The sequence below is a fragment of the Myotis daubentonii genome, chromosome 10 (assembly GCF_963259705.1).
Source record: "Myotis daubentonii chromosome 10, mMyoDau2.1, whole genome shotgun sequence".
Taxonomy (NCBI): domain Eukaryota; kingdom Metazoa; phylum Chordata; class Mammalia; order Chiroptera; family Vespertilionidae; genus Myotis; species Myotis daubentonii.
Window position 1 is genome coordinate 84,922,256 of NC_081849.1, and position 27,801 is coordinate 84,950,056.

At 61.5% G+C, this 27,801-nt stretch overlaps 1 protein-coding gene across 12 annotated transcripts in view; it reads right to left on the bottom strand.

Moving 5' to 3' along the window:
• The window catches only part of IKZF1 (IKAROS family zinc finger 1), a 76,315-nt gene extending 48,784 nt beyond the window's left edge, over positions 1-27,531 (bottom strand). For 4 of the 12 annotated variants that reach the window (XM_059655943.1, XM_059655942.1, XM_059655938.1 and 1 more), the window contains exons 1-3: positions 26,793-27,124; positions 13,999-14,048; positions 3,740-3,859 (exon numbers count right to left, since the gene is read on the bottom strand). In XM_059655943.1, the coding sequence (XP_059511926.1) occupies positions 3,740-3,859; positions 13,999-14,038 (160 nt within the window). In that variant the 5' untranslated portion in view covers positions 14,039-14,048; positions 26,793-27,124. Of the gene's footprint in view, positions 1-3,739; positions 3,860-13,998; positions 14,053-26,792; positions 27,128-27,473 lie in introns of those variants that run through there. The other 8 variants (XM_059655933.1, XM_059655944.1, XM_059655939.1 and 5 more) reach the window with 8 other exon arrangements.
• Positions 27,532-27,801: the final 270 nt, after the last annotated feature.

The following is a 27,801-nucleotide window of genomic DNA, read 5'->3' on the forward strand; positions in this document are numbered from 1 at the left end:
CGACTTGCGCCGGTCGCCACCGACCATCGAGGGGAGGCAACGCAAAACCTAACATTTGCTTTAAGCGGGAAGCCGCGAGCCTGTTCCACCACAACCTCTGTTTCCAAAAGCTGGGGGACTTACTGGTTAGCAACATACTTTTTCTGAACGCCAAGTCCCAGTTTTTGGAAATTCCGGACAATGGGCACCTCTCCAACTGGAATGGCCTGGCGTGGCTACGTCCCGGTGCCCACACCTGCGGCCTCCAGCAGGCGTCCCCGAGAGACCGCGTCACAGCGTGGGAACGGGCCTTCGTGAGCTGCCGCCCAAACCATTGGCCCTTCAGCCTGAAGGGGAGCGGCCCTGCCGGTGCTTCTCGGGGAAAAATAAGAATCCAACCCGGACGGGCCCAGCCCTGAGGTCCAGCAGCCAGGCCCGCGGCCCCAGAGCGCCCCCCTGCACCCCGAGCTGCTGCAGCTCTGCTCAGATGCCGCCAGATAACGCCCAGCTCCGGCTTATCGGCTCGGGCGATGCGGGCAGATAGCAGCACTTCCTGCAACTGCTGAGGAGATAGCACATCCGCTCTACCAGCTGCCCGCCTCCAGGCAGCCCAGCCCGGCTTCTCCCTCCACCTTCCACGGTGGAAACCGGCCACCCCCTCCCCCAGGCTGTCGCCGCAGCCTGCCTCCACCCTCAGCAAGGCCTCCGTATCCTGTCAGAAACCTTACAACGAAGGTGAGCTCTGACACTGAGTAACCAACTAAACATACAGGAAACCCTCTTGCCTTGCCCCCTCTGTCCTCCAACTCAGATCCGGTGAAGGGCTTTTTACTTAGAATTCTTGGAGCAAAAAAGAAAATTTGTTTTTCCACACTTAACCATTTCTCTGGATTCCAACGAGGGGGAAAAAATAAAGATTTCTTTAGACTTTTCTTGCGTTTTTTTCCATCTTGGCCAGGGTGAGTGAAACCCTGGTCCTGCTCCTGGAAGGGAAGGACCAGGTGAGCTCACCGCTCCGAGAAGCCACCTGCTCCCACTGCGGTGCGATTAGGCTGCGGCGGGGGGGGGGGGGGGGGGGGGGGGGGGCCGACGTGAGCCCAGCCCAGTGTGGGCGGGTGCCGGGCTGCAGAGGCCAGCGGAGCGCGTCCTAGAGACAAACCCGGGGTCGCCGCCTGTTCACTCTCTGGCCCACCCTCGCTCCCGCCTCCCAGGAGGCATGGCTGCCCCAGGTCCGGTCCTCTGGGCAGGAAACCAACTCCCCTCCTTCTGCTCTCACTGCTCAGCGTGTCTGCGGGTCTCCCTCAGGGCGCAGCTGGGTGGGTGCCCTGCGTCTGAGCCTCCATATCTCTGCTCCAGCCCTGGCACTCGGGGGCGGGGCCTCCCCAGCCCCAGCCCCAGCCCCTCCTCTCCAAGGGGACAGGCACCTCCTGGCCCGGGTCGCCACGACCTTGGGAGCCCAGGGTCCTTGCTCACGGATAGGACCTGGATCGTCTTGTTAAAATCGACGTGTCCCTCTTCCGTCCAGGTGTCCACATGCCCTGCTCCCCTCCCCTCTCTCGGTGAGGCCTCTCTGGGCTCCGCTACCCTCTTCATAAGCCATCCGTTCCACCTGTTCCGTCCGCCTAAGCTGCCATCTTCTCTCCCCTGCCCTGCCCTGTCCCTCTGTCCGTCCGTCCCTTCCCTCTGTCTGTGCTACTCTGTCCGCAGCAGCTTGCTGCTCCCTTCGCCCCCCCTGCGCGGTTCTGGGGACGTGTCTGCTGACGAGATAAGCAGGCTCAGCTGCCGCCGCCACTGTACATGAGGAACCCCAGGCTCGGCCGGGCCAGAGAGGGGCTCAGACGTGGTGCTTCCTTCCTTCCTTCCATCTGAGGTGCCTCCCCCAGCTCTGCCAGGTCCCCCCGGCGCTCCCTCCTCGGGCCCCACTGCCTCTGCAGGGCGGCGCTCCCCTCCCGGTCCTGGCCCGGCCCTCCTACTCTGAGCCCGCCGGGAGCAGCCCCTTCAGCCTCCTCGTCCCCTGGCCTCACACTGTCTCCTGCGGCTCTTTTTAAAAATGTTTTACTTTTATTGATTTTTAGAGAGAAAGGAAGGGAGAGGGAGAGAGAGAGAGACATCCATGATGAGAGAGAATCCCTGGCCAGCTGCCTCCTGCACGCCCCTCACTGGGGTTGAGCCCGCAACCCGGGCCTGTGCCCTCAACCCGGGCCTGTGCCCTGACGGGGAATCAGACCGTGACCTCCTGGTTCCTAGGCCAACGCTCAGCCACGGAGCCACGCGGGCCGGGCTCCTAATGCTCTCCACACGCTCACCTCGCTTCCCACACGCAGCGCACACTGGGTAGGTGACACGCTCCGCACGCGGACGCCCGTGCCCGCCCACGTCGGGAAGGGGCAGGTGGGGGCTGGGGCCTGCACTCCTCACTCGCTCACGCCCTGCTCATGCTCTGCTCTGCAGAAACCGTCCTGCCTTTCCCTGGGGCGGCCCCGGGCTCCCCGTTACCTCCAGGAGCCTGGCCCACCCTCACGAGAGAACGGGTGTTGCCTGGGCCTTGCCCTCCGTGGCTTCCCTGCCGTGGCCCCCGCGTGGCCTGTGCCCCCAGAGCCTTTGCTCCCGACTGTCCCAGCGCCCGCGTCAGCGGCTGGGCACCCCCAGAGGCCTGCGGGTGTTCTCCATCTTAAACTCCGAAGCTCACTTTTTACCAACGTGATCGTGAAAGGAGAAGCAGCATTGAAGTCGAGTTCCCCGTGGCCAGGGCGCCCGGGAGGAGACCTTGGCCCGGCAGGCCCGCCCCCCCCGCAGCCACGCCCACGCAGGCAGGAGCAGCGCCGGCTCCCAGGTGCCAGGAGAACATAGTCTGGGGCCGTCAGGAGCACCGGGGGCCGGGGCTCTCCCCAGGGGCACAGCACCAAGCCCTCGGGTCCATAGGGGCGACCCACGGAGAGGCGTGGGGCCTGTGGGACGTGGCTGGCCATTGGCGCCAGGTGTGCTGTCCCCCCCAGGGGTCAGCCCTAAGGGATGTCGTGGGGGCTCTGACCCCCAGGCTGCAGGGCACTTGGGGGACAGCTCCCCTGTTCCGCCAGGATGGCCCCCAGAGCCCTAACTCGGATGTCCGGGCGCACGGGTCATTTCGAAGGTTAGTGGGTGCGAGTCCACATGGTTTCCCGGGCCCGAAGCCCGAGGCCCGAGGCCCCTCTCCGGGTCCCGGGCAAGTGAAGGGCGTGTTTGTCGATGTGAACTGCAGAGAGCAGGGCCTGGGAACCAGGGTCCGGGCCACCATGGACAGGTGTGGGCAGGTCTGAGTGTGTCCACTGAGCTCTCCGAGATGCGTGTTTATCATCTGTTCTTTTCTGTGTTTCAGATTTTCTATTTTCAGTTCAATGTCGCCTTTGAGGAGCGTGTGAGGGGGAGAGTGTGACCTGGCGGGTGTGCACCCTCTCGCCCTGAGCTCCAGCACAGGTGGCCTCTCCCCGACCCCCGGGATGGTGACTGTCAGCAGCCGAACCCACAGACCCCCATCTCCCCACACTGGGCACGGGGGAAGGAGGGCAGGGATGGCGATGTGCCCCCAAGGCGGCTGCCCCCAACACGGCCACGGGGCTGTCCGTGGGGTCCCTGGCTGAGCTGCCGGGAGCGTCTATCAGACAAAGGGCCTGTCCGAGGGTCTGCACTCCGAGCGTGTGGCTGAGGGAAACAGTGGGGAGAAGGACAGAGACAAAGTTCCTAGGAGCAGACGGAGGGCCTCCGCCGGCCGCGACCAACTCACCCGCGCCCCTGTCGGCCTTGGCGCCCTGCTGGCCTCCGGACGTGGTGGACAGGTCTTCGGGAACCGGCATGGGCTCGTCGCTGTCCTCCGGGGTGTCGCTCACTGGCGGGCTCTCCTTCCCTGTGGAGAGAGGCGGGAGGTGAGCTTCCGGGGTGTGGCCATCGCTGGGGCCCTGGACCCTGGGCAGAGGCCAGCGGGGAAGGCTCCCCTGGGTGTGGCCTCAGAGGAGGAGGAGGAGGCCAAACACATAAACCACATGCACTGCTGGAGATCCCACTGTTACAGCCCTGGAGTGTGTGTGTGTGTGCATGCATGTGTATATGCATGTGCATGTGTGTGCATGTGTATGCATGTGCGTGCATGTGTGCGTGCGTGTGTATATGTGTGTGCATGTGTGTGTGCATGCCCACACATTTACATATTGTAGACAATACGGGGTGCCGGGAGCCGGTCCATCCTTGCTGTTTCAAGGGACCTGGCATATATGGCATACGGTTCTTAATATGTTTGCTCACCTTCTTGGCACTATGTGTTTTAACCAAAGTCACCTCTCTGAGAAAGGTTGTTTCCCCAGGTAGGGATTTTCCCCTGAAGTTAGGGAGGGAATAAAACCCCTTAACTAAGTGCCAGGCGGGTAATTAATCACTTTAACTACGAACAATGATGCTTAAGCTACATAATCTTTACTCCCTGGAAAGGAGATAAGAAACGCCCTAACCTTTGGAATAGAGATTGACAGGATTGGAATCGACTGGTATAAATACAGATGTAACAAGACAACAGGACAGAGAACCTAGACACAGAACCTAGAGACAGAACCTAGACACAGAACCTACACAGAACCTAGAGACAGAAGAACTTCGCTGGAGAGAACATGGCAAAAGATCCTGGACAGAAACTGGCCTCAGAACCTAGAGACAGAACCTAGAGACAGAACCTAGCGAGAGAACATGGCAAAAGATCCTGGACTGAACCTGACTTCAGAAATTGGCAAGAGAACCTGATTAGAACCTGGTGACTGAACCTGGCTGGAGAACCTAGCAAGAGAACATGGACACAGAACCTACTCTTCATAAAAATAAAGTGCCTGCCTAAGACATTGCCGTGACCACACTGCCACCCTTCAGTGTAACGGCTGTGTCACACCCACTGTGCAGGCGCACGAGCATCGATTTAAATCCTCCTTCTATTTTGGAACTTAGGTTGGTTTGTATTATTATTATTATCATTATTTTAATCCTCACCCAAGGATAATTTTCCATTGATTTTTAAAGAGAGTGAAAGAGAGAAACACATCAATTGGTTGCCTCCTGCTGGTACCCCAACCAGGGCCGAGGTACATGCCCTTGACTGGCAAACCCGGGACCCTTGGTCCGCAGGCCGACGCTCTAGCCACTGAGCCACACCGGCCAGGGCTCTATTTATTTTTAATTTCACAGCACTTGGGGCACCCATTCGCACGACCCTGACCTCGCCAGAGTCCAAGCACCAGGAGTCCAGGCCCCGCCAGGCAGCCCTGTCCCGCTCCACACCCTCTGCCGGCTGTTCTGCGGGGTGTCCTTCAGGGTGCCCTGTGGGGTGGCCTCCCCCGCCGCCACACCCTCCCTGACCCTCGTGGTCAAGGTCGCAGGCTGGGCCCCTGCTGAGAGGCACGCCTGTGGTGCGCCCGCATTCTTGTCGGGATGTCTGGGCAGCTGCCTGGCCTGGCTCACCTGGGCGGGGGGCAGCCTGGGGAGCGAAGGACAGGCCGCCCCGGCCCGTGCGTCCCCAGGGCTCACCCAAGACCCTGCCTGCGGGTCCTCATCTCTGAAGCATGAAAGTTCAGTGTGACCCCCACAAAGCAGGGTTCCCAAGGCCGGGGCTCCCCACGCCCCGTGTCTATCTGATGGGGTGGGGGGGGAGAAGGCGGTCCAGCCCAGGCCGCGCCCCAGGAACCATGGCAACCTCTCCACCTGCCTCAGCCCGGAGGGAGAGGTCAGCCGCAGGCCAGGAACAGCCGCGGGGCCCACGTGCATGCAGATGACCTCAGGGACAAGCGGGAGAGACGGACCCCCGGGAGGTGGACAGAAGCGAGGACGGAAGGGGCGACGGGGTGGCCTGTCTGCGGCGGGCGCCACGGGCCGGAGGGACTTGCTGGTGGCCAGGAGCGCAGGGGGGGAGGCGGGGAGCCTGACCCTCCAGAGCCTGGGGCGCTCACACCCAGGACACCCCCACATCGGGACACGCCCACCGGAGACACACCCACACCGCGACACGCCCACACCTGGACACGCCCACACCTGGACACGCCCATCTGAGACACACCCACCGGGACACGCCCACCAGAGACACACCCACCGCGACACGCCCACACCAGGACACGCCCACCTGAGACACCTCCCCCTGGGACACGCCCTTCCCGGATCTGCAATGGGCGGGAGGCCGAGCTGGAGCGGGGCCAACCTTGGACTCCGCAGCCCTCAGTCCCGGAGGCCGCGCCGGGTGGGCGCTGTGGGGACGCCGGGAGCCGGTGCAGGGGATAAGGTTGGCTGAACCGTGGGAATTTCCCCCGGAAAACGAAGGCCGGAGACCGGAGTGAAACTGCTGGGCTGTACCCGGGCCTCGTCGAGGGGGGGTGACGCCACTAATGCGTCATCGCCGCCCTGGGAGACGGAGAGCAGCGAGGGCTCCGCGTGTCTCACTGATTTCCCGAGGAGGGGAGCACCCGGGCAGGAGGGTGCGGGGGTGGGGGGGGGCACCCGGGCAGGAGGGTGCGGGGGGGGAGCACCCGGGCAGGAGGGTGCGGGGGTGGGGGGGAGCACCCGGGCAGGAGGGTGCGGGGGGGGGGGTGGCACCGGGCAGGAGGGCGCGGAGGGGGGGCACCCGGGCAGGAGGGTGCGGGTAGGGGGGAGCACCAGAGGGTGCGGGGGGGGGGCACGCACCCCGCGACAGCTCGCGGAGGCCTCCCGCACTGGCTTGTACCCTTCGGGGGCCACAGGGGGTGGTCAGGGCAATCTTTTCACTTTTATTTCATCTCTTGGTGAGAATAATCTCACACAGAACTTCAGTGGGTGAAACCATCTTCTGGGAAAAGTGGGGGCCCCGCAGTGGGGAGGCTTGGCGACCAGGGACCCAGGCCACTCGCTTTCTCAGGGACCCCCTGGGGGCCCCACAGACCTGGGAGTGGAGACCCCATCTAACGAAGGACCGATGGCCGGATGCGGGGCGAGTGTGGGGTGTGCACGCGCGTCTGTCCTGAGCAGCTGTGGTTCTCAGGCCGGGGGGTGGGAGTTGAGACACTACACGGCACACCCCGGTTTCTCCTGTGGCCCTCCTGGAGGACTTTGGGGTGCTCCATGGCGCTCTGGGGCCTGGGCCCCTTCAGGTCCCGGGCTGGAGGGGAGGGGGGGGGCACCACAGGGAACCAGGACGTCCCCAGGAGGGCCTGTCCTCTCTGCCCAACTCCCGCTGGTGTGTGTCCCTGTAGCCCCGACTGCTTTTTAAAATGTAATCGATCTTCAATGGAACAGAACAGAGAACCCAGAAATCGACCCGAACCACTATGCTCAATTACTATCTGACAAAGGAGGCAAGAGCATACAGCGGAGTCAAGACAGTCTCTTCAATAAATGGTGTTGGGAAAATTGGACCGATACATGCAAAAAATGAAACTAGACCACCAAGTCACACCGTACACAAAAATAAGCTCAAAATGGATAAAGGGCTTAAACATAAGACGGGAAACCATAAAAATACTAGAGGAATCCACAGGCAGCAAAATCTCAGACACATGCCGAAGCAATTTCTTCACCGATACAGCTCCTAGGGCAATGGAAACTAAAGAGAAAATGAACAAATGGGACGCCATCAAAATAAAAAGCTTCTGCACAGCAAAAGAAACCATCAACAAAACAACAAGAATGCCCACTGCATGGGAGAACATATTTGCCAATGTTATCACCGATAAGGGCTTAATCTCCAACATTTACAGGGAACTCATACAACTTAACAAAAGGAAGATAAACAATCCAATAAAAAAAATGGGCAAAGGACCTAAATAGACTCTTTTCGAAAGAGGACATAAGGAAGGCCAAGGGACATATGAAAACTTGCTCAAAGTCACTAATTATATGAGAGATACAAATCAAAACGACCATGCAGTACCATCTCACACCTGTCAGAATGGCTATCATCAACAAATCAACAAACGACAAGTGCTGGAGAGGATGTGGAGAAAAAGGAACACTTGTGCACTGCTGGTGGGAATGCAGACTGGTGCAGCCACTATGAAGACAGTATGGAGTTTCCTCAAAAAACTAAAAATGGGACTTTCATTCGACCCAGTGATCCCAATTCTAGGAATATATCCCAAGAAGCCAGAAACACCAATCAGAAAGGATATATGCACCCCTATGTTCATAGCAGCACAATTCACCATAGCTAAGATCTGGAAACAGCCTAAGTGCCCATCAGTAGATGAATGGATTAGAAAACTGTGGTACATCTACACGATGGAATACTATGCTGCTCTAAAAAGGAAGGAACTCTTACCATTTGCAACGTCATGGATGGAACTGGAGAGCATTATGCTAAGTGAAATAAGCCAGTCAGAGAAAGATAAATATCACATGATCTCACTCATTTGTGGAATATAGAGAACAACATAGACTGATGAACAAAAACAGATCCAGAGACAGAGAAGCATCCGTCAGACCGTCAAACCTCAGAGGGAAGGTAGGGGAGGGTGGGGGTTATGGGGAGAGATCAACCAGAGGACTTGCATGCATATAAGCCTAAGCAATGGACACAGACACCAGGGGGGTGAGGGCATGAGTGTGTGTGGGGGTAATGGGGGCATAAGGACACATATGTAATACCTTAATCAATAAAGGAAAGAAAAAAAAATAACAAAAAAATGGGAGGAGCAGCAGAAGCCAAGCCACTGAGTTAAACAACGAGGTCAAAGGCAATCCTAGAGCAAGTGCTGAAAGCTGGACTACACCGAAGCCCGATCCCGGAATGGAAGGTGTGGTTTAGGAAAACGGAAGCGTTTAGGGAAAACTGAAGAGCTGTGCACACCACTAGTTTGGCAGTACAGGCAGACAGGAAAGTAACCACGGCACATTTTCAGGTTTATGTGAGCAAGAAGTTGGTATTTAATGAGCACTTTACACGTCCAGGTATTACACACATATACATCAACAAGGTACACTGTCACAGCCCGTAACATCTAATTTTCATTGAAGTTTATTTCTATCAATTTATCATTTGAAATCACTACGCTGAAACTTGTTTCCAGGGATAGAAACACACTTTTGAAAATAAACAATTATTTCAAAATGTAGTGGACCTTTTTTGCGGATGGCCCGGTGGGAGGAGGGTGGGGGGTGGGTGCAGGGATTGGACGCAGCAGTGGGTGGTTACGGTGCGGCCACGGGTGGGAGTGCAGCCAGGGAACGGGTCGCGCGTATTCTAACCGCCAGGTGCCTGTCAGGTGGGGGTGAGGTTTTCGGACGGTCCCCTGACAAGGATCTGTTTTTGGTCTCATCACTGGCTGCACCCTGAAACGCATACAACAGTGTGCACCCACTGTTGTCAAGAAATAAAAAAATGATGTAAAAAATTAAAGAAAAATTTGGCCAATCTGTTTATTAGAAAACAAGACAGGCTGTGCCTGGCTGAGGACGCCTCCCAGCCGCCACCTCACTGTGTGCGACGTGGGGGGAGGAGGGACTAATGCAGACGGTGGGGGTGCGACGCGGGGCCCGGGGCAGCCTGATGGACAGGAGCCTGCAGAGCAGCAGGAGGCGGAGGAGAGAGCATGTTCAGCCCGCGCGGGGCCGACCGGCGCCCCCAGCCTCCTCGCTGTCCCCGGCCTCCCCTCGCCCCCCTCGCCGCACCTTCAGAGGCCCCTGATTTGCCTAAAAGCCCTGAGTCTGCGGGGCGGCCGCTGAGACCGGCGCCCTAGGACGCCTCGCGCCGAAGGTTTCCACGCCGGACACGCACCCCTTCGTGGAAGGCCTCGCGATGGGCAGACCCTCTGCAGGTGCGGACTTCACACCGTGGGCGGTGGCCCTCCCCCAGGCCCGTGCACGGAGGCCGAGCAGGTGGGAAGAGGCGGCTATGGAGTCACCCCAGCTCGGCCCGCAGGCGGCGCCCCGGGACTGGAAGGCGGCTGGTCAGGGCCGAGCTCTCTGTGGCCCCCGAGACCGAGGGGACGCGAAGGAGTCACCTCCTTAGAGCTCTTCCACGAGGGAAATGAGGCCGAACCCCGGGTGCTGGCTGACCTCGCAGGGCCGCCGTGAGCGTAGAGAACAACGAGGTGTGTGGCCCTCACACGCTCACTGGGCACATGGTTACGTAACCACGGGCACAGCAGGCATGTGCAGCGCCCAGCCCTGTCTCCCCTCCGTGCTGTGTGACGACACACGGACACGTGCACTGTGGAGAGCATGCAGGCCAGCACCTGCCCGGTCGGCATGGTCGGTGGTTCGGTGCTGACCTGTGAGCCAGGAGGTCAGGGGTCTATTCCCCTCAGCGCACAGGCCGGGGTGCGGGCTCCGTCCCCAGTGTGGGCATCCAGGAGGCAGCCAGTCTGTGATTCCCTCTCATCACGGATGTTCCTCTCCCTCCCCCCACTCCCCTCTCCCTCCCTCCCCCTCCCCCTCCCCCTCCCCCTCTCCCTTCCTGTCTGAAACCAGTAAAAACATCTTTTGAACAGTGCGCCCTGTAGATGCTCTAGTCGCCGCCCCGAGCGCTGGGGCCCCGCACAGACACTCGATTCCAGACCAGACTCCGTCCTCCCAAGGAGCTGCCTCCTCAGCAGCCGGTCTGAGGGCCCCCCCTCCCCAGGGCCTCCCGCCAACAGCAGAGCGCAGGTCCCCTGGAGGCTGAGCTCAGGCAGAGGGCCAGCCACAGAGAAGAAGAAAAGGGGCTCTGCTCCGGCTGCCACACTGAGGCCAGAGAGCTGAGCGGCTACTCCTCACGCAGAGCACGTGCGAGGCCGCGCAGGCTGCCCTCAGCCCTGGCCCGGGCAGGGGACCCATGGCCACGGGGTCTCCTCTTCAGGGGCATCGTCCCTGGTGCACCCCAGGTGAGGGCCGAGGGGCAGAGGCCATGCAGGAGCCTCCTTCTGCTTTGGAATGTGTAACCTCCTGTGGCTTTGACATTCTCACCCCCATCCACATGTGTGCGCACACACACACACACACACATACACACACAGAGAGACACACAGACACGCACACAGATATACACACACAGAGACACACAGACACAGGCACACCCACAGATACACCCACAGACACATACAGCCACGTGCACTCAGACACAGACACACACAGGGCGGTGCGGGGGGCGCCTTCCGGGGAAGGGCTCACGGTGCCCTCCTGCAGCTTCACCCCCGCAGAGCCAGACCCCCCGGAGCCAGGCCACGCGAGACTCCGAGCCCAGCTCTGTCTTCAGGACATCGTTTTGGTTCTTGTTGTTATAGATCTTTTTACAAAACAAAGCATGTGCTTCAGGGAAATCAGTTCACATGACGCCGAGAGGGGCGGTGAGGAGCCGTTCCATCTCTTCCACAACAGCCTTCCACTGCCCCGGGTTCCAGGAGGCAGCACAGATGCTCCCGGTGCCCTGCGCCTGTGTGTGTGTGTGTGTGTGTGTGTGTACATGTGAGCGTACAATGTGAGTGTGTGTTAGTGTGTAATTGTGTGAGTCTGTGTGTACATGTGTGGGGTGTGTTTGTGTGACTATGTGTGTGATTCTGTGAGCGTGTGTGTGAGCGTGTGTGTGTCAGTGTGTGAATGTGTGTGAGTATGTATGTGTGAGTGAGTGTGTGTGTGTGAGCGTGTGTGAATGTGTGTGTGAATGTGTGTGTGAGTGTGAGCATGTGTGTGAATGTGTGACTATGAGTGTGATTCTGTGAGCGTGTGTGTGAATGTGTGTGTGAGAGTGTGAGCATGTGTGTGAATGTGTGTGTACATGTGTGTGAATGTGTGTGTACGTGTGTGAATGTGTGAGCGTGTGTGTGAATGTGTGTGAGAGTGTGAGCATGTGTGTGAATGTGTGTGTACGTGTGTGTGTGAATGTGTGTGTACGTGTGTGTGAATGTGTGTGTGTGAATGCGAGTGTGTGTGAATGTGAATGTGTGTGAATGTGAGAGTGTGAATGTGTGTGTGAGTGTGTGTGAATGTGTGTGTGTGAATGTGAGTGTGTGAATGTGAGTGTGTGAGTGTGAATGTCAGTGTGTGTGTGTAAATGCGAGTGTGTGAATGTGTGTGTGTGAATGCGAGTGTGAGTGTGAGTGTGTGTGTGAATGCGAGTGGGTGTGAGTGTGTGAATGCGAGTGTGTGAGTGTGTGTGTGAGTGTGTGAATGTGAGTGTGTGTGTGAATGCGAGTGGGTGTGAGTGTGTGAATGCGAGTGTGTGTGTGTGAGTGTGTGAATGTGTGTGTGAATGCGAGTGGGTGTGAGTGTGTGAATGCGAGTGTGTGAGTGTGTGTGTGAATGTGAGTGTGTGTGTGAATGTGAGTGTGTGAATGCGAGTGTGCGAGTGTGAATGTGAGTGTGTGTGAATGTGAGTGTGTGAATGTGAGTGTGTGAGTGTGTGAATGTGAGTGTGTGAATGTGAGTGTGAGTGTGTGAATGCAAGTGTGAGAGTGTGAATGTGAGTGTGTGAGTGTGAGTGTGCGATTGTGAATGTGAGTGTGTGAATGCGAGTGTGTGTGAATGTGAGTGTGTGAGTGTGTGAATGCGAGTGTGAGAGTGTGAATGTGAGTGTGTGAGTGTGAGTGTGAGTGTGTGAATGTGAGTGTGAGTGGGTCTCCTTCATGTGAAGGAATGAGGGCACAGGTCGCACCCTCAGTCCGCATGGCCCTGATGCCTCCCCACGGTGAATCCCGATCCCCTCACTGCCCAGAGCTGCATGAAGAGGACTCGGACGTCCATGGTTCTCAAACGTTGGCACCAGTGCCAGCGCCGCCTGCTCCCCTCTGTGCACCTGGACGGCGTGTCCGGGGAAACCCCTGAGTTACGGAGAGGAGGCCACACTCGCCGGCCCATTCTCACGCCCCCAGCGGCACTCCCAGGGCCTAGAGCCGGCGATGAAAAGCTGGCTCTCGGCGTGGTCGCTGCACCCTGACAGCGAGTCCACACCTGCCCCCCCAGGCGCAGCGCACGGAGGAGGGGCCGTCTGTGCCCGCGGCGGGTCCGTCTCCAGGTGGGCACAGCTCAGAGCAGCCACGGGCAGGGCCTCCCCCAGGTCCTGGCCTCCATCAAGGACAGATCAGACCACGAGGCAGATGCAGGGACACCTGGGGAACCAGAGGGCAGGCCGGCGGCCTGGGCGGACCCGAGCCGAGGCTGTAGATATCACAGGCGGAACCCCCAGAGGCCCATTTGCTGCCCCCACACGCGCAGCACCGACAGGGCGCTCCTCACCCACACCCGGGAGCGGGGCTGCCGGTGCCACCGCTGGGACGGCCTGTGACCCACCCTCGGCCTCCTCCGACTGCTCACTGCTCCACTTCCTGTCCCTGTGACGAGAAGGGCCGCGTCCAACACGGCTTGAAATACACATGAGGGGCCCCAGCTGGTGTGGCTCAGTGGGTAGAGCATCGGCCCATGGACTAAAGGGTCTGGGGTTCGATTCCCGTCAAGGGCACGTACGTTGGTTGCAGGCTCCATCCCCAACCCTGGTCGGGCCTGCGGAAGGCAGCCAATTAATGTGTCTCTCACATTGATGTTTCTCTCCCTCTCCCTCTCTCTGTCCTTCCACTTTCTCTAAGAATCAATGGAAAGATATCCTCAGGTGAATTAACAAAAGAAAAAAAAATAAACATGTGGGGAAGGCAAGCAATGCTGCTTCCAGGCTTAGCAGAGATTCCAAATTGTGCCCCCAAACTTCTCCAAGCTACTTTCTCCTCTTCTTCCTTCTCCTCTCTCTCTCCCCCGCCCCACTCCTGTCCGTCCCTTTTTCTCACTTTTAAACAAGGGCCTTGGCGGGTGTTCGGGTCCAGAGAAGATCAACCAGTCACCCCCCCGACCCCCCAAGTCCTTCCCAGCTGCCCTCAGGCTTCAGAGCAGAGCTCGTCGTAACTTGGAGATTCTCGGCCCAGCGTCTCCGGCCGGGACGGCCTCTAAGGGTTGACATTAAACACTGACGCCACCTCCATCACGGTGTTCCCTTCTGCCCAGCAGCCCCGCATGCCCCCGCCCCTGCCGCCCGCTGCCCGCCCCGGGAACATAACCGGAACCCCACAGGGTCTCCGAGGGCCTCACCTGAAACTTGGGACAGGTCTTGGCCCTCGTCGCCGTCCATGGTCCTCGGGCTCCCTGAGAAGAGAGGAAGGGGTTAGTGTCACGCAGGGCCGGCCAGATGTGAGCGCACGCCCAAGAGCCGCCGTGGACGCGGCGGATCCGCGCGAATAAAGCGCCTTCCTCCCGCACACTCGCCGGGCGCCTCGGACGGGCACAGACCGGGACCCTGAAAAGGCGGCATTACAAAGATTTATAAAAATATCATTACCGGCGCAGGAGGACCAAATTTGTTATTTATTGTTAATTTCCTGCTGCATAATAACCCAAAATGCAAACTGACTGCAACAAAATTAAGCAGAAAATTAAATGGCCCCGGGTCATTGTGGGGCCCGCATTCATTCTCCCGGCTGATCCACAGCTATGTTCTTTCTAATTTACTGAGCATGCATCGATGAACCTTGAGTCAGCCTGGTGACACGCGCACAATCAGCAATCAGAAAAACGAAGCAATTTGCTGAAGAATGTCTCATTTACCCAGGCGGGCTGCGTAGCGGAGCCGCGCACGCCCCGTCCATCAATAATGAATGCACCTCCCGCCTGGCAGATGGGCCACGCGGGCGCTTCATCTCTGTCCCGCTGCTCCGGGCCCTGCCTTCGCCGCGCTCTAGCCGCTGGGGCAGCAAGACAAGCCGGAGAGGCCCGGCTTCCTGTTCTGCTGACAGACGCCGGCTCCCCAGATGGTTTAAAAAGAGAAAGCAGCCGGGACGGGCTGCCCGTGGGTGGCGACGGCAAATGGCCCACGGCCGCCCGGGCAGCCACCCCGACGTGGGCAGGGGGCGGGCTGTGCTGTGCTCGCACCCGGGCCCCGGCCGGCACCTGGAGGGCTCGGGGGCCCTCGCGGATGACCACCCCCAAGGGGCCTCCATGGTCTGCTCCCCGTTGCTCGGCTGGGCACCTTCAGAAGAGGCCTCTCTCCGCCCAGCAACCTGGGTCTGTTTTATTTTATTTATTTTTATTGATGTCAGAGAGGAAGGGAGAGGGAGAGGGAGAGGGAGAGGGAGAGGGAGAGGGAGAGGGAGAGGGAGAGGGAGAGGGAGAGGGAGAGGGAGAGGGAGAGGGAGAGGGAGAGGGAGAGGGAGAGGGAGAGGGAGAGGGAGAGGGAGAGGGAGAGGGAGAGGGAGAGGGAGAGGGAGAGGGAGAGGGAGAGGGAGAGGGAGAGGGAGAGGGAGAGGGAGAGGGAGAGGGAGAGGGAGAGGGAGAGGGAGAGGGAGAGGGAGAGGGAGAGGGAGAGGGAGAGGGAGAGATAGAAACATCAGTGATGATAGAGAATCAGGGATCGGTTGCCTCCTGCACGTCCCACACTGGGGATGGAGCTCACAACCCGGGCCTGTGCCCTGACCGGGAATCGAACCGTGACCTCTGGCTCATAGGTTGACGCTCACCCATGAGCCCTGCTGGCTGGCCGGGTCTGTTCCTGAACCTCCATCAGGTCACTGTTTTCTGGGGCCTCCTCTGTCCCTCTAGTCCGATGTGTGGGTCTGAGCTGTGTGGCCTGTTTTCAGCAGGGACCTGGACAAGGGGGCGGGGGCTCAGGGGACCCCGCCCTCTGCAGCGAGGGTGACCGCCCTGCAGGCAGAGGCCAGGCATGTGTTTATGGGGCATGTGGAACACAGATCTCCAGTCCGGAGATGTCCGTCCTGGTCATGAAGACAGGAGTGGCCGTGGTTTCTCTGGATGGGGAGGGGGCTCCCCTATGTGTGAAGGCCCCCGGCGGAGTCACAGGGGCGACACGAGTGTCCAAGGCTGCGTGTGGCCCGGGGCTCGGCTGGTGGCCACAGAGGGAAAAGGCCCCTGGACCCAGGAGACAGAGCGGCCACAGGCAGATGCCCAGCTCCAGAGGCCAGCAGGGTGCCAGGCCCAGGGTCACCCGAGCAGGTGTCCGACGTCCCCCAGGCCCGGCTGGAGTGGTTGAGGGTCGACCGATGATCCAGGAGGTCAGGGCTCGATTCCTGGTCAGGGCACAGGCCTGGTTTCGGCTCCATCCCCAGTGGGTGGCCGGTGGGGGCAGGTCTCCAGGCAGCAGATCCTGGACACACCCTGTTGCAGCACTGGCCTGGCCTGGGCTTCTCCCTCCTGAGTGACCCATTTCTCACAAATTTCTCACAACTTTTTCTCATGTATCAGGGCCAGGCAATGCCTGTCACTTCCCCACTCACGGCCCCCCTCCTGCCCCCCGGAAGCAGCCGTGTCAGGGAGAGGACAGGCTCAGCGCCTGCCCCGCTGGGAGGGGCTACCCTCAGGGAGGGACTGGGCCACAGAAGCGCACTCACAACACGTCTGCCCCCTGGCCAGAGGGGAGGGTGGGGAGGGCCCCGGGCCCAGGAGCATCTGTGCTGTCCTCCCTGGAAGCCCAGACCACAGACCTCGGGCCTGAGGCCGAGCCGCCTCCGACGCAGCGGGAACAAGCGCCTGCAGGAGCCCCGAGTGAGCCTGCAGCCCGAGGGCACAGTCTGGAGCCGCACTCTGTCCCGCACACGGAAACGGGAAACGGAGGCAGAGGTGAGTGAAGACGGGATGGCGCTGTGATGGCGTCCCCCAGGAGCCCACTCGCCCTCACTATGCACCTCCCCCACCCGAGGGCAGCCTGTCTCTCCCTGCTCCCTCCCTCTCTGTGTCTCTCTGTCTCTCCCTCCTCCGTCTTGGTGTCTCTCCCCCTTTGTGTCTCTCTCTCTCTCTCTCTCACAATGAGGCTTTGGAAACACCCTCCTGACATTGCCTGCCTTTCCTCCTCCCACACCCATGAGGGGAGGGGCGGGAGCTGGCTGTCCCTGGGTGGCGCACGGGGAGCCCTGGGCAGGGCAGTGGGGAGTGGGCCAGTCTGCAGGGGCCTTAGCCTCAGACCCTCCCATGCCCCGCCCCCTCCTGTCTCCAGGATGAGCACCCGCCCCAGCGTTTGCCTGAAATCCCGGCTCCTCCGTGGTCCTGAAGTGAGGAGTCCGGCTTAGCGGACTCAAAAGCACGGGAGGCCCACGAAGCCCCCGGCGCGTGCCTTTCCAAGCCGCCAACCCACGTGCCCATGGCCCCCGGGGCCGCTCACAGGTCACAGAGCTCGCAGCTCAGCCCCGGGAAAGCTCGGCTCCAGGAGCCTCCAGCAGCCCCCGCCTCTTCCCCCAAAGCAAACGCAGGGCCGGCGGGACGACAGTCCACAGCCGCCCGGGCACGGCGGCCGCCGCAGCGCCTCCCAGGACACACGGTCTCTGTAGCTTTGTGTGGGGACAGATGTCAGTCAATCGTGCGGTCATTTTGCACCGAATAAAAACATAGCTACCAGGCCATTCCAGCGCACACCTGGAACTAATGGAATGCTGTGTCAGTTATTCCTCAGCAAAAAAGACAAAAATGACATAATATACACACATACATATGCACAAATATGCATAATTACACATATACATACACACATGCATATACACACATATTTACACATGCATATGTAGACATTTACATGCATATACACATACATATACACACACGCACATGCATGCGAATACTTCCCCCCACACATACTGTCTAGGTAACTGTCTGCCCAGTAACATTTCACAGCGTTTCTTGGGGACATCACACATGCCAGACACACGTGGAGACGGAAAAGGTGCTGGGGTTCCGTGGCTCCAGTGAAACCGCCTCCGGGTGTCTGAGGGTCAGGCCTGGTCTCCAGCGTGGGCCGGGACGGGTGCCACGTGCTAAGTGGGTGTTTACCCTCAGGCAGTGTGGCTCTCGTGCGCAGTCCGTATCATTATTCCCATTTCACAGATGAGAACCCGAGGCTGAGAGAGAACGGGCCAGCGCGGGCACACGCCTCGGAGAACACAGAGCTGAGATTCAAACCCATGACCGTGTGATGGTGACACCTTCTCAGTCTACGGTTCCTGCCGGCCGGGACCTCGAAGCCCAGCACCGTCACCCCGATTTCAGCAGGAAACACGCACGCTCTTTGGACGACTCTGCCATCCCCCCTCCCCCCCCACACCCATTTCCATCCTGGTCATGGGTCCCCCGGCAGCACCGACCCTCCCGCCACCAGCCACACTGCTCTCAGTGAGTCGGGCGCCTTCCTGGCCCACAGTGACGCTGGCCTCCAGGGGCGGGTGGGGCGGCCCGGGGGCCGGGCCAGGGCTGTGTCAGGCGCCTGAGGTCACAGTGCTCTCTGCCCTTTCGTTGGCCAACGAGGAGACGACTCGCCCGGGTCTGTCCTGTCACCTTGAGGGACGCCGTCTCCTCAAAGAGGCAGCCAGCCCTGTGTGCGTGGCCTTCGGGGCGCGTCCCGGGGACCTCCCGGGGTTCCCCACGGCCTGACAGAGCCGTCGGGGGCACAGACTTCCGTGCCCTCGTCTCATTTTGGATCTTTTTCATTTTTCAAAAATAAGCTGCCAACCCACACACGCTCACGACTGTCCCACGGGGGCGGCTGGCGCCAGTCACACGGGGCGGCAGGATCCAGCTCGTGCCCCCCACCCCCCACCCCCCTCGAACTGAGCCACAGAAAACGCCTCCAGCGGGTTTTCTGTGAACCTGCTGTCTGAGGGCAGATGAGCTTCGACGGGCAATTCTGGGCTCATTTGATCCTAAGGCGGGAGGGGGAAGGGGCTGGAGACACGCTGACTGCAGCCGGGACAGGCGCGGAGCTGGGAGCCAAGGGCCAGCACAGTCCGGCATCGCAAACCCCATGTCCCTCCCGTGTCTGCCCATCCCATGTCCCGTGTCCCTCCCGTGCCTGCCCATCCCATGTCCTATGTTTCTCCCATGTCCTTCCCGTGTCTGCCCCGTCCTGTGCCCCTCCCCCCCGAGGGGCAGGCTGCCTGTGGGGGCCTTCCGCGCCCCGGCTCTCACACTACTCCCCCTAACACCTGTCCACGCAGCACCCAGCCTCACAATTCACACACGTGGGCCGCTGTCCCCGAGTGTGACCCTCGCCCTCGCCGGGCCACTCCCTAAGCAGCCCCCTCAAACATCAGCGGCTGTGTGCACCTCGTCCCTTCAGTGAAAATCTAGGCTCAGACCCACTTCTCCCACCTCCCCGGTTTCCGGCGCCTCAGTGCATGGCAGGACAGCGACACCATGACACCCACAGGTAACAGCGTCGCCCGCCCGGCCTGTGGTTATCAGGCGGCGCGGACCAGGGACCAGCGCGGCTCCTGCTGTTTCCGCGTTTCTCCCATTTTCGGAGCAGGTCACTGCGGCCCCATGTATAGGAGGCGCGAGCCCAGGAGGCCGCTGCGCAGAGCCGAGCCCCGGCGCCCTGGGCCCGAGGTGACCTCCCACCAGCGCTGCCTCGGACGGACAGGCAGCCCAGCCCGGAGCACCTGGAGGAGCCGCTGTCCCCACAGCCCCGCGTGCACCGCCCCGCGGCTCCCGGCCTCTGGCCGCAGACGCCTCGCAGAGGCCCCTGTGCTGAGGGCCCTGCTCTGCTTAGACCCAAGGGAGTGAAATTATGCAAATCCTCGAGGCACATCCAGCTGTCCGTCCCCCATCCCTCCCCCACCCCCACCCCGGCAGGTGCGTGCTGCGCTCGCCCCGACCTCCGCGACCGGCCCACTGAGGACGTGGGAGGAGGAGCCGTCAGCGTCTCTCACGCTGGGGACACTCTACTTCCTACATCTCAGCCTCACAGAGAAATGGGCTCTGGGGACGACGCATCCGGTGCGCTGTGAGCCGGCGCCTGCTCAGTCCTGCTCCTCGCAGTGCAAAGGCTGCCCAGCCCCTCGAATGCGGGGTGTTTGCTGGGAGCCCCGAGGGGAGGGGCGGCCTTCCTGAGCCTCGGACGCCCTCCAACCTGTTCAGGCCGCGGAGCCCGGCTGCTGGGGCACCTGGGCCGCTCTCTGCCGCCATCGCACAGCGATCAGCTCTCAGCAAGTGAGCAGGCGCCTCGTCATAAAGACCCTGCTCGCCTTTGGACAGAACGGAGACCCCAAACTTAGTTCCCACCCGGCTAGCTCCGGCTTCAGGAGCCCTAGCGCCTCCGCACGCACCTCGTCCACCCCAACGCCATCGGCTTAGCTACAGAGCACTGGGCTCTGACCCTCCAGCGATACAGTGACCAGTGCCACACGGACCGCGGCTGGGCAGCGAGGACCGCTGGGCGAGGAGCCTCAGAACAACAGGGCAGAGCGGCCCCGGGCGCTCTGATGGGCTCTGTCGTCGGATCCATGAGCAGGACCCGTTCCCAGTTCCACTTCATCCCGTGGGGAGAGCGCAGCACCAGCTGGACCTCAACGCACCGAGATGGCCGCCCAACCCCAGGGAACGGGCCCAGCGGGTGCAGTCCCGGGGCTCCCGCCACCACCTCGAGCCGCAGGCCCCACGCACACGGGGGAGGGGCACCTGCAGGACCTCAGAGGAGCTACAACTTCCTCCTCCGGCTCCCGCCCAGCGCCTTATTTATAATCCTCCCCCGAAGCCCTCAAGGGCGGGGCAGCTCCAGCTCCCCCGCCCCTTCCCCGCCTGCCCTCCCAGGCGCTTCAATAATTCATCTTCACTGTTTTAAGTTTTCCTTTTTAGCAAATCACTTTTTTTTTTAACCAAAGCCTTGTCTGCTCTAAATTAATCTGAAAATTCTTTAAATTCGGGGAAACATACATCCCAGGCAGAAACAGGAAAACCACAAAGCCTGGGTCCGGCAGCTCCCGCAGCCGCAGGCGAGGGCGGACGGCACCTAAAGCAGCGGTTCTCAACCTCTGGCCCTTTAATACAGTTCCTCAGGTTGTGACCCAACCATAACATTATTTTCGTTGCTACTTCATCACTGTAATGTTGCTACTGTTAGGAATCGTCATGTAAATATCTGATATGCAGGATGGTCTTAGGCGACCCCTGTGAAAGGGTTGTTCAACCACCAAAGGGGTCGCGACCCACGGGTTGAGAACCGTTGACCTACAGGCTGGGAGACGCTGGGCATCAGCGGAGACCCTCGAAGTTGCTGCCCGCAGCACTCAGCCCGGGAGCAGGGCCCTCCGGGTCCCGGGAGAGCTGCTGGCCGCCGGGGGCTCCCTGAGCGGCTGGGAGGACCCTCAGTACCCCGGGGGCCGGAGCTCCATGCCTCCCTCTCATTCCTCCGAGGCCTGGAAATGACCCTCCCCGCTGGCCACAGGCAGGGCCCGCTGCCCGGTGTGCCCCACGGCGGCCAGATTTCACCACAAAGATGTGCCCCAGTTGGCGAGGCCACGTCCAGGGAACGCCTGGCTGTCCCCGGGGACTGTGTCCGCCCGGATCGTCCACGTGTAAACGGTTTCCAACGAACAGAACACGCCCTGCGCGCGGGCCGAGGCCGGATCTGAGAGACGGGCGCAAACACCCATTTCGGTGCGTCTACGGCCCTTCAGACCGCGCTACGCCGTCTCAGTCGGTCCAATGGTCCCGGCAACATCCCTCACGTGAACGCCAGCAGGTGGGGGGAGAAGTGAGGGCCCCACACCCCGGGCTCCGCACCGCGTCTGCCCGTCAGCAGAGCAAACCCGGGCGCCGCGTGGCAGGAAGGGGCCCGTTTCCGTGGGCGGCCACGGGGTGCAGGGAGGACCGGACGGGCCTGGTGAGAAAGTGGGGGTTGCTCTCCCACGGGCGGCCCTCCCCTGCCTCTAGGCCACGGCTCCCCGCCAGGAGGTGGCCCCCGGGACCCCAACGCGCAGAGAGCCGCGGGTCTGAAGGACCCTTTCTGTCACCCCGACAGCGGCTGGGAGGGGCCTCGGGCGCTGGGGCAGGAGACACTGGGACTCCATCCAGGGGAGCCCAGCAGACAACACGGGGGGGCGAGGGGGCACTCACCGCTGAGCCCACGCCGCCCACAGGAGTCCCGGCGTGGATGGGGGGTCCTCAGGACGCGGGGTCTCCTGCACTGGGCTCCGGGAGGCCCTGTGCCCGCGGTGGCTGCTCCTGGCTCCTGTCTGCCGCCCTCACGCTCCCTCCCGGGGGTGGGGGGGGGGGCAGAGAGGAAGGAGGACCCACAGGCCAATATGCAAAAAAGGAGGGAAGAGGGAAGGAGCGGCTTCCTGCTCCCCAGCAGAGATCAGGGCTGCGATCAGTCGCAGGTGGGGGGCGGGCCCTGCCAGCACAGTGCTCCCCACAGGCAGGCCCGGGAGAGGGGAAGCTGCCAGGCCCCCAGCGAGCGGGACCGGAGTGGCCCCGCACCTGCCACCCCAGGTCTCCGCCCGAGGGGGCACTTTCCCACCGTGTGGGGCACCCCTGGCCTCACCCATTTGTCATGGGAAAATGTGAGAAGGACAAGGAGGCAACGACCCATTAGGCAGCCGCCCTGGACGGGCCTCAGGGCTTCCCTTCAAGCCCTCAGCAGGGAAGGGACAGGGACAGGCACAGGGACAGGGACAGGGAAGGGGCAGGGATAAGGAAGGGACAGGGACAGGGATAGGAATAGGGAAGGGACAGGGACAGGGACAGGGATAGGGACAGGGACAGGGATAGGGAAGGGACAGGGACAGGGATAGAGAAGGGATAGGGAAGGGACAGGGACAGGGATAGAGAAGGGATAGGCAAGGGACAGGGACAGGGATAGGGAAGGGACAGGGATAGGGACAGGGACAGGGATAGGGACAGGGACAGGGATAGAGAAGGGATAGGGATAGGGACAGGGACAGGGATAGAGAAGGGATAGGGAAGGGACAGGGATAGGGATAGGGACAGGGACAGGGATAGGGAAGGGATAGGGAAGGGACAGGGACAGGGATAGGGACAGGGACAGGGATAGGGACAGGGACAGGGATAGAGAAGGGATAGGGAAGGGACAGGGATAGGGACAGGGACAGGGATAGGGACAGGGACAGGGATAGAGAAGGGATAGGGAAGGGACAGGGATAGGGAAGGGACAGGGATAGGGACAGGGAAGGGACAGGGATAGGGACGGGATAGGGACAGGGACAGGGATAGAGAAGGGATAGGGAAGGGACAGGGACAGGGATAGAGAAGGGATAGGGAAGGGACAGGGATAGGGAAGGGACAGGGATAGGGACAGGGAAGGGACAGGGACAGGGATAGGGAAGGGACAGGGATAGGGAAGGGACAGGGACAGGGATAGAGAAGGGATAGGGAAGGGACAGGGAAGGGACAGGGATAGGGACAGGGATAGGGAAGGGATAGGGACAGGGATAGAGAAGGGATAGGGAAGGGACAGGGATAGAGAAGGGATAGGGAAGGGACAGGGATAGGGACAGGGAAGGGACAGGGATAGAGAAGGGATAGGGAAGGGACAGGGATAGGGAAGGGACAGGGATAGGGACAGGGAAGGGACAGGGACAGGGATAGGGAAGGGACAGGGATAGGGACAGGGACAGGGATAGGGAAGGGATAGGGAAGGGACAGGGACAGGGATAGAGAAGGGATAGGGAAGGGATAGGGATAGGGAAGGGACAGGGACAGGGAAGGGACAGGGACAGGGAAGGGACAGGGATAGGGACAGGGATAGGGAAGGGATAGGGACAGGGACAGGGATAGAGAAGGGATAGGGAAGGGACAGGAATAGGGACAGGGACAGGGATAGGGAAGGGACAGGGATAGGGAAGGGACAGGGACAGGAAAGGGACAAGGATAGGGACAGGGAAGGGACAGGGACGGGGTAGGGACAGGGATAGGGACAGGGACAGGGATAGGGAAGGGACAGGGACAGGGACGGGACAGGGAAGGGAAAGGGATAGGGACAGGGACAGGGATAGGGAAGGGACAGGGACAGGGATAGGGAAGGGACAGGGACAGGGAAGGGAAAGGGATAGGGACAGGGACAGGGACAGGGATAGGGAAGGGATAGGGAAGGGACAGGGACAGGGACAGGGAAGGGACAGGGACAGGAATAGGGAAGGGACAGGGACAGGGACAGGGAAGGGACAGGGACAGGAATAGGGAAGGGACAGGGACACAGACCACCGCAGGGCGGGCCAGGCCTCCTCTCCACTTGGCAACGTCTACCCAGCCCCCTTGTCCTCACTCCTAATGTGTCACAAGCTCTGACAAATATTTGTCTGAATGTCACCAAACACTTAAAACCGCGCCACCTCAGCTCCTGAAGACACAGCGCGGGAAACCGAAGGCCGAGCCGAGTTACAGGAGGAGGGCTGGGGCGGGAGTCTCCCGCACACGGCAGCAGGAACAGGGGTGTCCTCGGAGAAGAGGGGGCGTGGGGAGCCCACAGCAGGTACCACCGGTCTGGGGGGGGATGCCGAGTCCCTGCAAGCGCCAGTCCTAGCGCCCTCCTCGGCCGAGGCTGCGCGGTGTGCGTAACGCTACTCCCGGGCGGCCTGATTGAGCTCACAGCCCAGCGCACAGGTGCCGCGGTGCGAGCAGGACCTTCCGGCTCGAGGGGTCATGGCCCAGCGGGTCTGGGCTAGTGCGGGTGGGTCACTTGTCTCTGGGACATCACGCACGTCTGGGCTGTGCCAATGCAAACGCAGGGACAGTGGCAGGGAGCAGGGCTCAGGGCGGGGGGTGGGGGTGGAGGGATGGGCGGGGACGGGGGCAGCACCAGGTCGCAGGAAACAGACCCACCCAGGGCCTGTCAGTCTGAGAGGCAGCAAGGCCGTGAGAGGGCGGCCCTCCATGAGCTGGAGGCGCGGGCACCGGCCTGCGGACCTGGCTGCACAGCCAGGCTTGTGTCGTGGCACACAGACGAGGAGGAGGAACCCAAAGCGCCGCCCACGGCGCGTCCGAGGCGGGTCCGGCCACGCTCACCCCAGAGCGCGCAGTGATGGTGGCCCCACGCACTGGTGCCTACGCGGACCATCATCCGTGCGAAAACCCAGCCTGCGTTAGTCCAAGGCCAACAGCAAACGGAACCCAAAGCGGAGGGCTGCATCACCAGCTCAGTTCACGCGATGCTAACCGCCCCCCACCTGCCCCAGGCCGCCCTCTGCATGCGCGTGCGTGCTGCGCGCATGCGTGTGTGTGTGTGTGTGTGTGTGTCCACGTCCGATCCACTCATGCCCACAGAGCTGTGAAGTAGACAGTCTGTGTCCGTGGGGTGGGGCGGGGCGGGGTGCCATGGCCGGCTGCGGGCAGGGTGTACACGGTGCTTTCTCACATTTCAAAACCTGCCATTACATGGCCAAGCTGTGACTACACCCGCCAAATGTGAAACCGACAGCGGCAAGCCACGTGGGACAGAGTCCCCAATCCAGAGAGCCCGTCCTCCAGCCCAGCGAGGGGGGCGCGGGGGCCCAGCACCCCACCCGCCGGCTCCCGCCTCGGGCCTGGAAGCTCGCCCTGACCGTCATTTCCCAACAAAGGAAGTGGCTGCAGGGACAGCCACAGTGTACCTTCCCCAGGAGACCGGGGGCCAACTTCTCCCCGGCCGACATGGCCACACTCTTATTCCCAGGCCGATGGGCTCAGCCGAGCAGGGGCTCTGACTGCACGGGGCTCGGGAATATGGGGGCGGGGGGCAGCTTTCGGCGGGGAGCACCGTAGCTCAGACACCGAGGAACTACACCAGCAGCATGGCGGCCCGTCCCATGAAACAAAAAGGGAAGAAAACAGGACCGGTCCCGGCAGTGAAATGTCTCAGGCGCCGGCTCTGGTGGCCTTTTAGACCAGGAAGCACATGTTTGCTTGCTTTTCATGTCAAATAAGGGATCATCGTGGACGTTTGTGGGAAATTTTGAAATCAGATATGTTCTATCAGACCAGGACAGCACAGGACTTTACCATGTGACATCATTCTTTCTACCTGGGTGCACACATTATTTTTTCAACATGGTCCGCACAGCCTGTGGTGTTTAAATCGCCACTGTTTAAGTTTGAAGCCACACACGCAATCATCGGCTTGGTGGCGGAAACAATCCGGACACGTTGGATATAAATAACGTTTACAGGGTTACTTCCCAGATCCCATGTAAAAGGCGGCCCTCCGACCCTCCTCCAACGAACATCTTGAAACAAAGAAATAAAATCAAGAGGCTCCAACCATTCCCTGCAGGTCCTGTCTCCTCTCAACTCATTAGCCAAAGCGACAGCCCTCGCCACCATCTGAATTTCCACCCGCGCTGACAGACCCTAAACATTAAATATTTTCAACGTCCACCCTCTCCTCCTCTTCGCACAGAAGTTGATCTCAGTGAGGAGAGGTTTCTTCAGCAGCAGTTTGACTCTCAAGTTCAAAGCCAGGCACCGGGAGCTGAAACACCCCATGGGGTGCAAGGGGGGGGGTCCTGAGCGTGCACCCCGAGGGAGGCCGCCCCTGCCTTTGAACGCCGGGCCTGACCGGACCCTAGGAGATCCCCAGATGCCACCCTCCGCCTCCAGAGCAGAAAAACAAAAAACCCTCACACCTTCCTGAGAGCCCTGAGGAAGCACCCAGGGTCCCCAGTGCATCCTGAAAGCACATTTCAAATTTCGTGGCCAGTAACCCGATGCCTGGTCACCCAGGCGTTGGCTTCCGAACCCCGGAGCCCAAATCGCAGCTGGCAAAAGTACGGCCAACTTTTCCAATGGGCGGACTCTCCGCGGCAGAATGCAGGCGCGGACGCGGTCTCATGTGTTAGCAAAAGCTCTCAACCAAAAATAAGAAAGAAAAACAGCAACACCTCCTAGAGCCGACCCGGACCTCAGCGTCAGCTCTGATCAGTTCAGATGCGACCAGGAGCCGGTCCTCCTGGTGCCGGCGCGGAGCGCAGTCCCCCGCCAGGCCCTGCACCTGCGCGCTCCCCACCCGAGAGCGGAGGCGCCGAGCGGACCAGGGGGCCGTCTTGCTGCCCTTCCCTTCCCTCCTCTTTTCCCCTCTCTCCCCCGCCGACTCCCCGGTTTTGAGATCCCACCGAAAGCACTCACGTGGATGTGTGCGGCTCACGTTGGGGGCCAAGGCTGGTCCTGGGGCAGGAGAGCACCCGCGGGGCCGGGACCGAGAGCCCGCCGGGCTCCAGGCGCCGCGCGTGCCGCCGGCCGCGCTCGGGGACCAGGGCTGTGGCCGCAGTGGCCGCCGGCGGGCGCGAGGCGCTGGTTAGAGCGCCCGTCGAAGTCGGTGGCGCTCTTCCCGGCCGCCTTTCACAACGACTTCCTGGACTCGCTCGCTCGCATTGTTCCCCATTTCTCCGCGTTCCCCACCCTCGCCGCTCCGACCTGCGCGCGCTGCCTGCCGGCCGCTGCCCCGCGCGCACAGCGCCGCCCACGGGCCGCGCCCCTGGCCCTGCGCGCCTCGCCACCTGCGGCCGCCGCCCCGCGCCCCAACTTCGGGGCGGCGCGCGCGGGTCCCGGCTCCGCCTGCCAGCAGCCGGCCGGCCCCCGCCCCGCTCGCCGCGCAGGACGCGAGCGGGACAGGGTCCAGGCGCGGCGCGGGGTGCGGGACTCAGAGCGCGGCAGGAGCCCAGCGCCCCGCCTCCGCCCCGCCGCCGGGCGGCCCGCGCGCGGCACCGTCCCGACCGCAACTCCGGGGCCCCGCGCGCAAACTTTGTCGCGGCGCGGGGCTGGCCGGGCCCCCAGGGCCCCTGACGGGGCGGCTCGGGCCGTACCTGCTGGCGCCGCCGGCTGCAGCCCGCTCGCCCTCCGCGCCCGCCTCGCCCCGCGCGCCTCCGCCGCCCCCGCGCGCAGCGCCACCCGGCCCGCCCCCCGCCGCCGCGCTTCCTCGTTCCAGCACCGCATCGCCCCGCAGCCCCGTGCGGCAGGCGGCGGCCGGTGCTGGGCGCCTCGGACTGACGCCGGGATCGCCCGCGGCGCGGCTGGACCCGCGCTTAACCCTTGGGCGCCCGGCGCGGGCGTGGCCGTGGGAGGAGGAGACACGCGCCGTCAGATCCCGCGCCCTGGGCCGCAGGTCTAGGCCCCGCATCTCGCCAGGCGCAG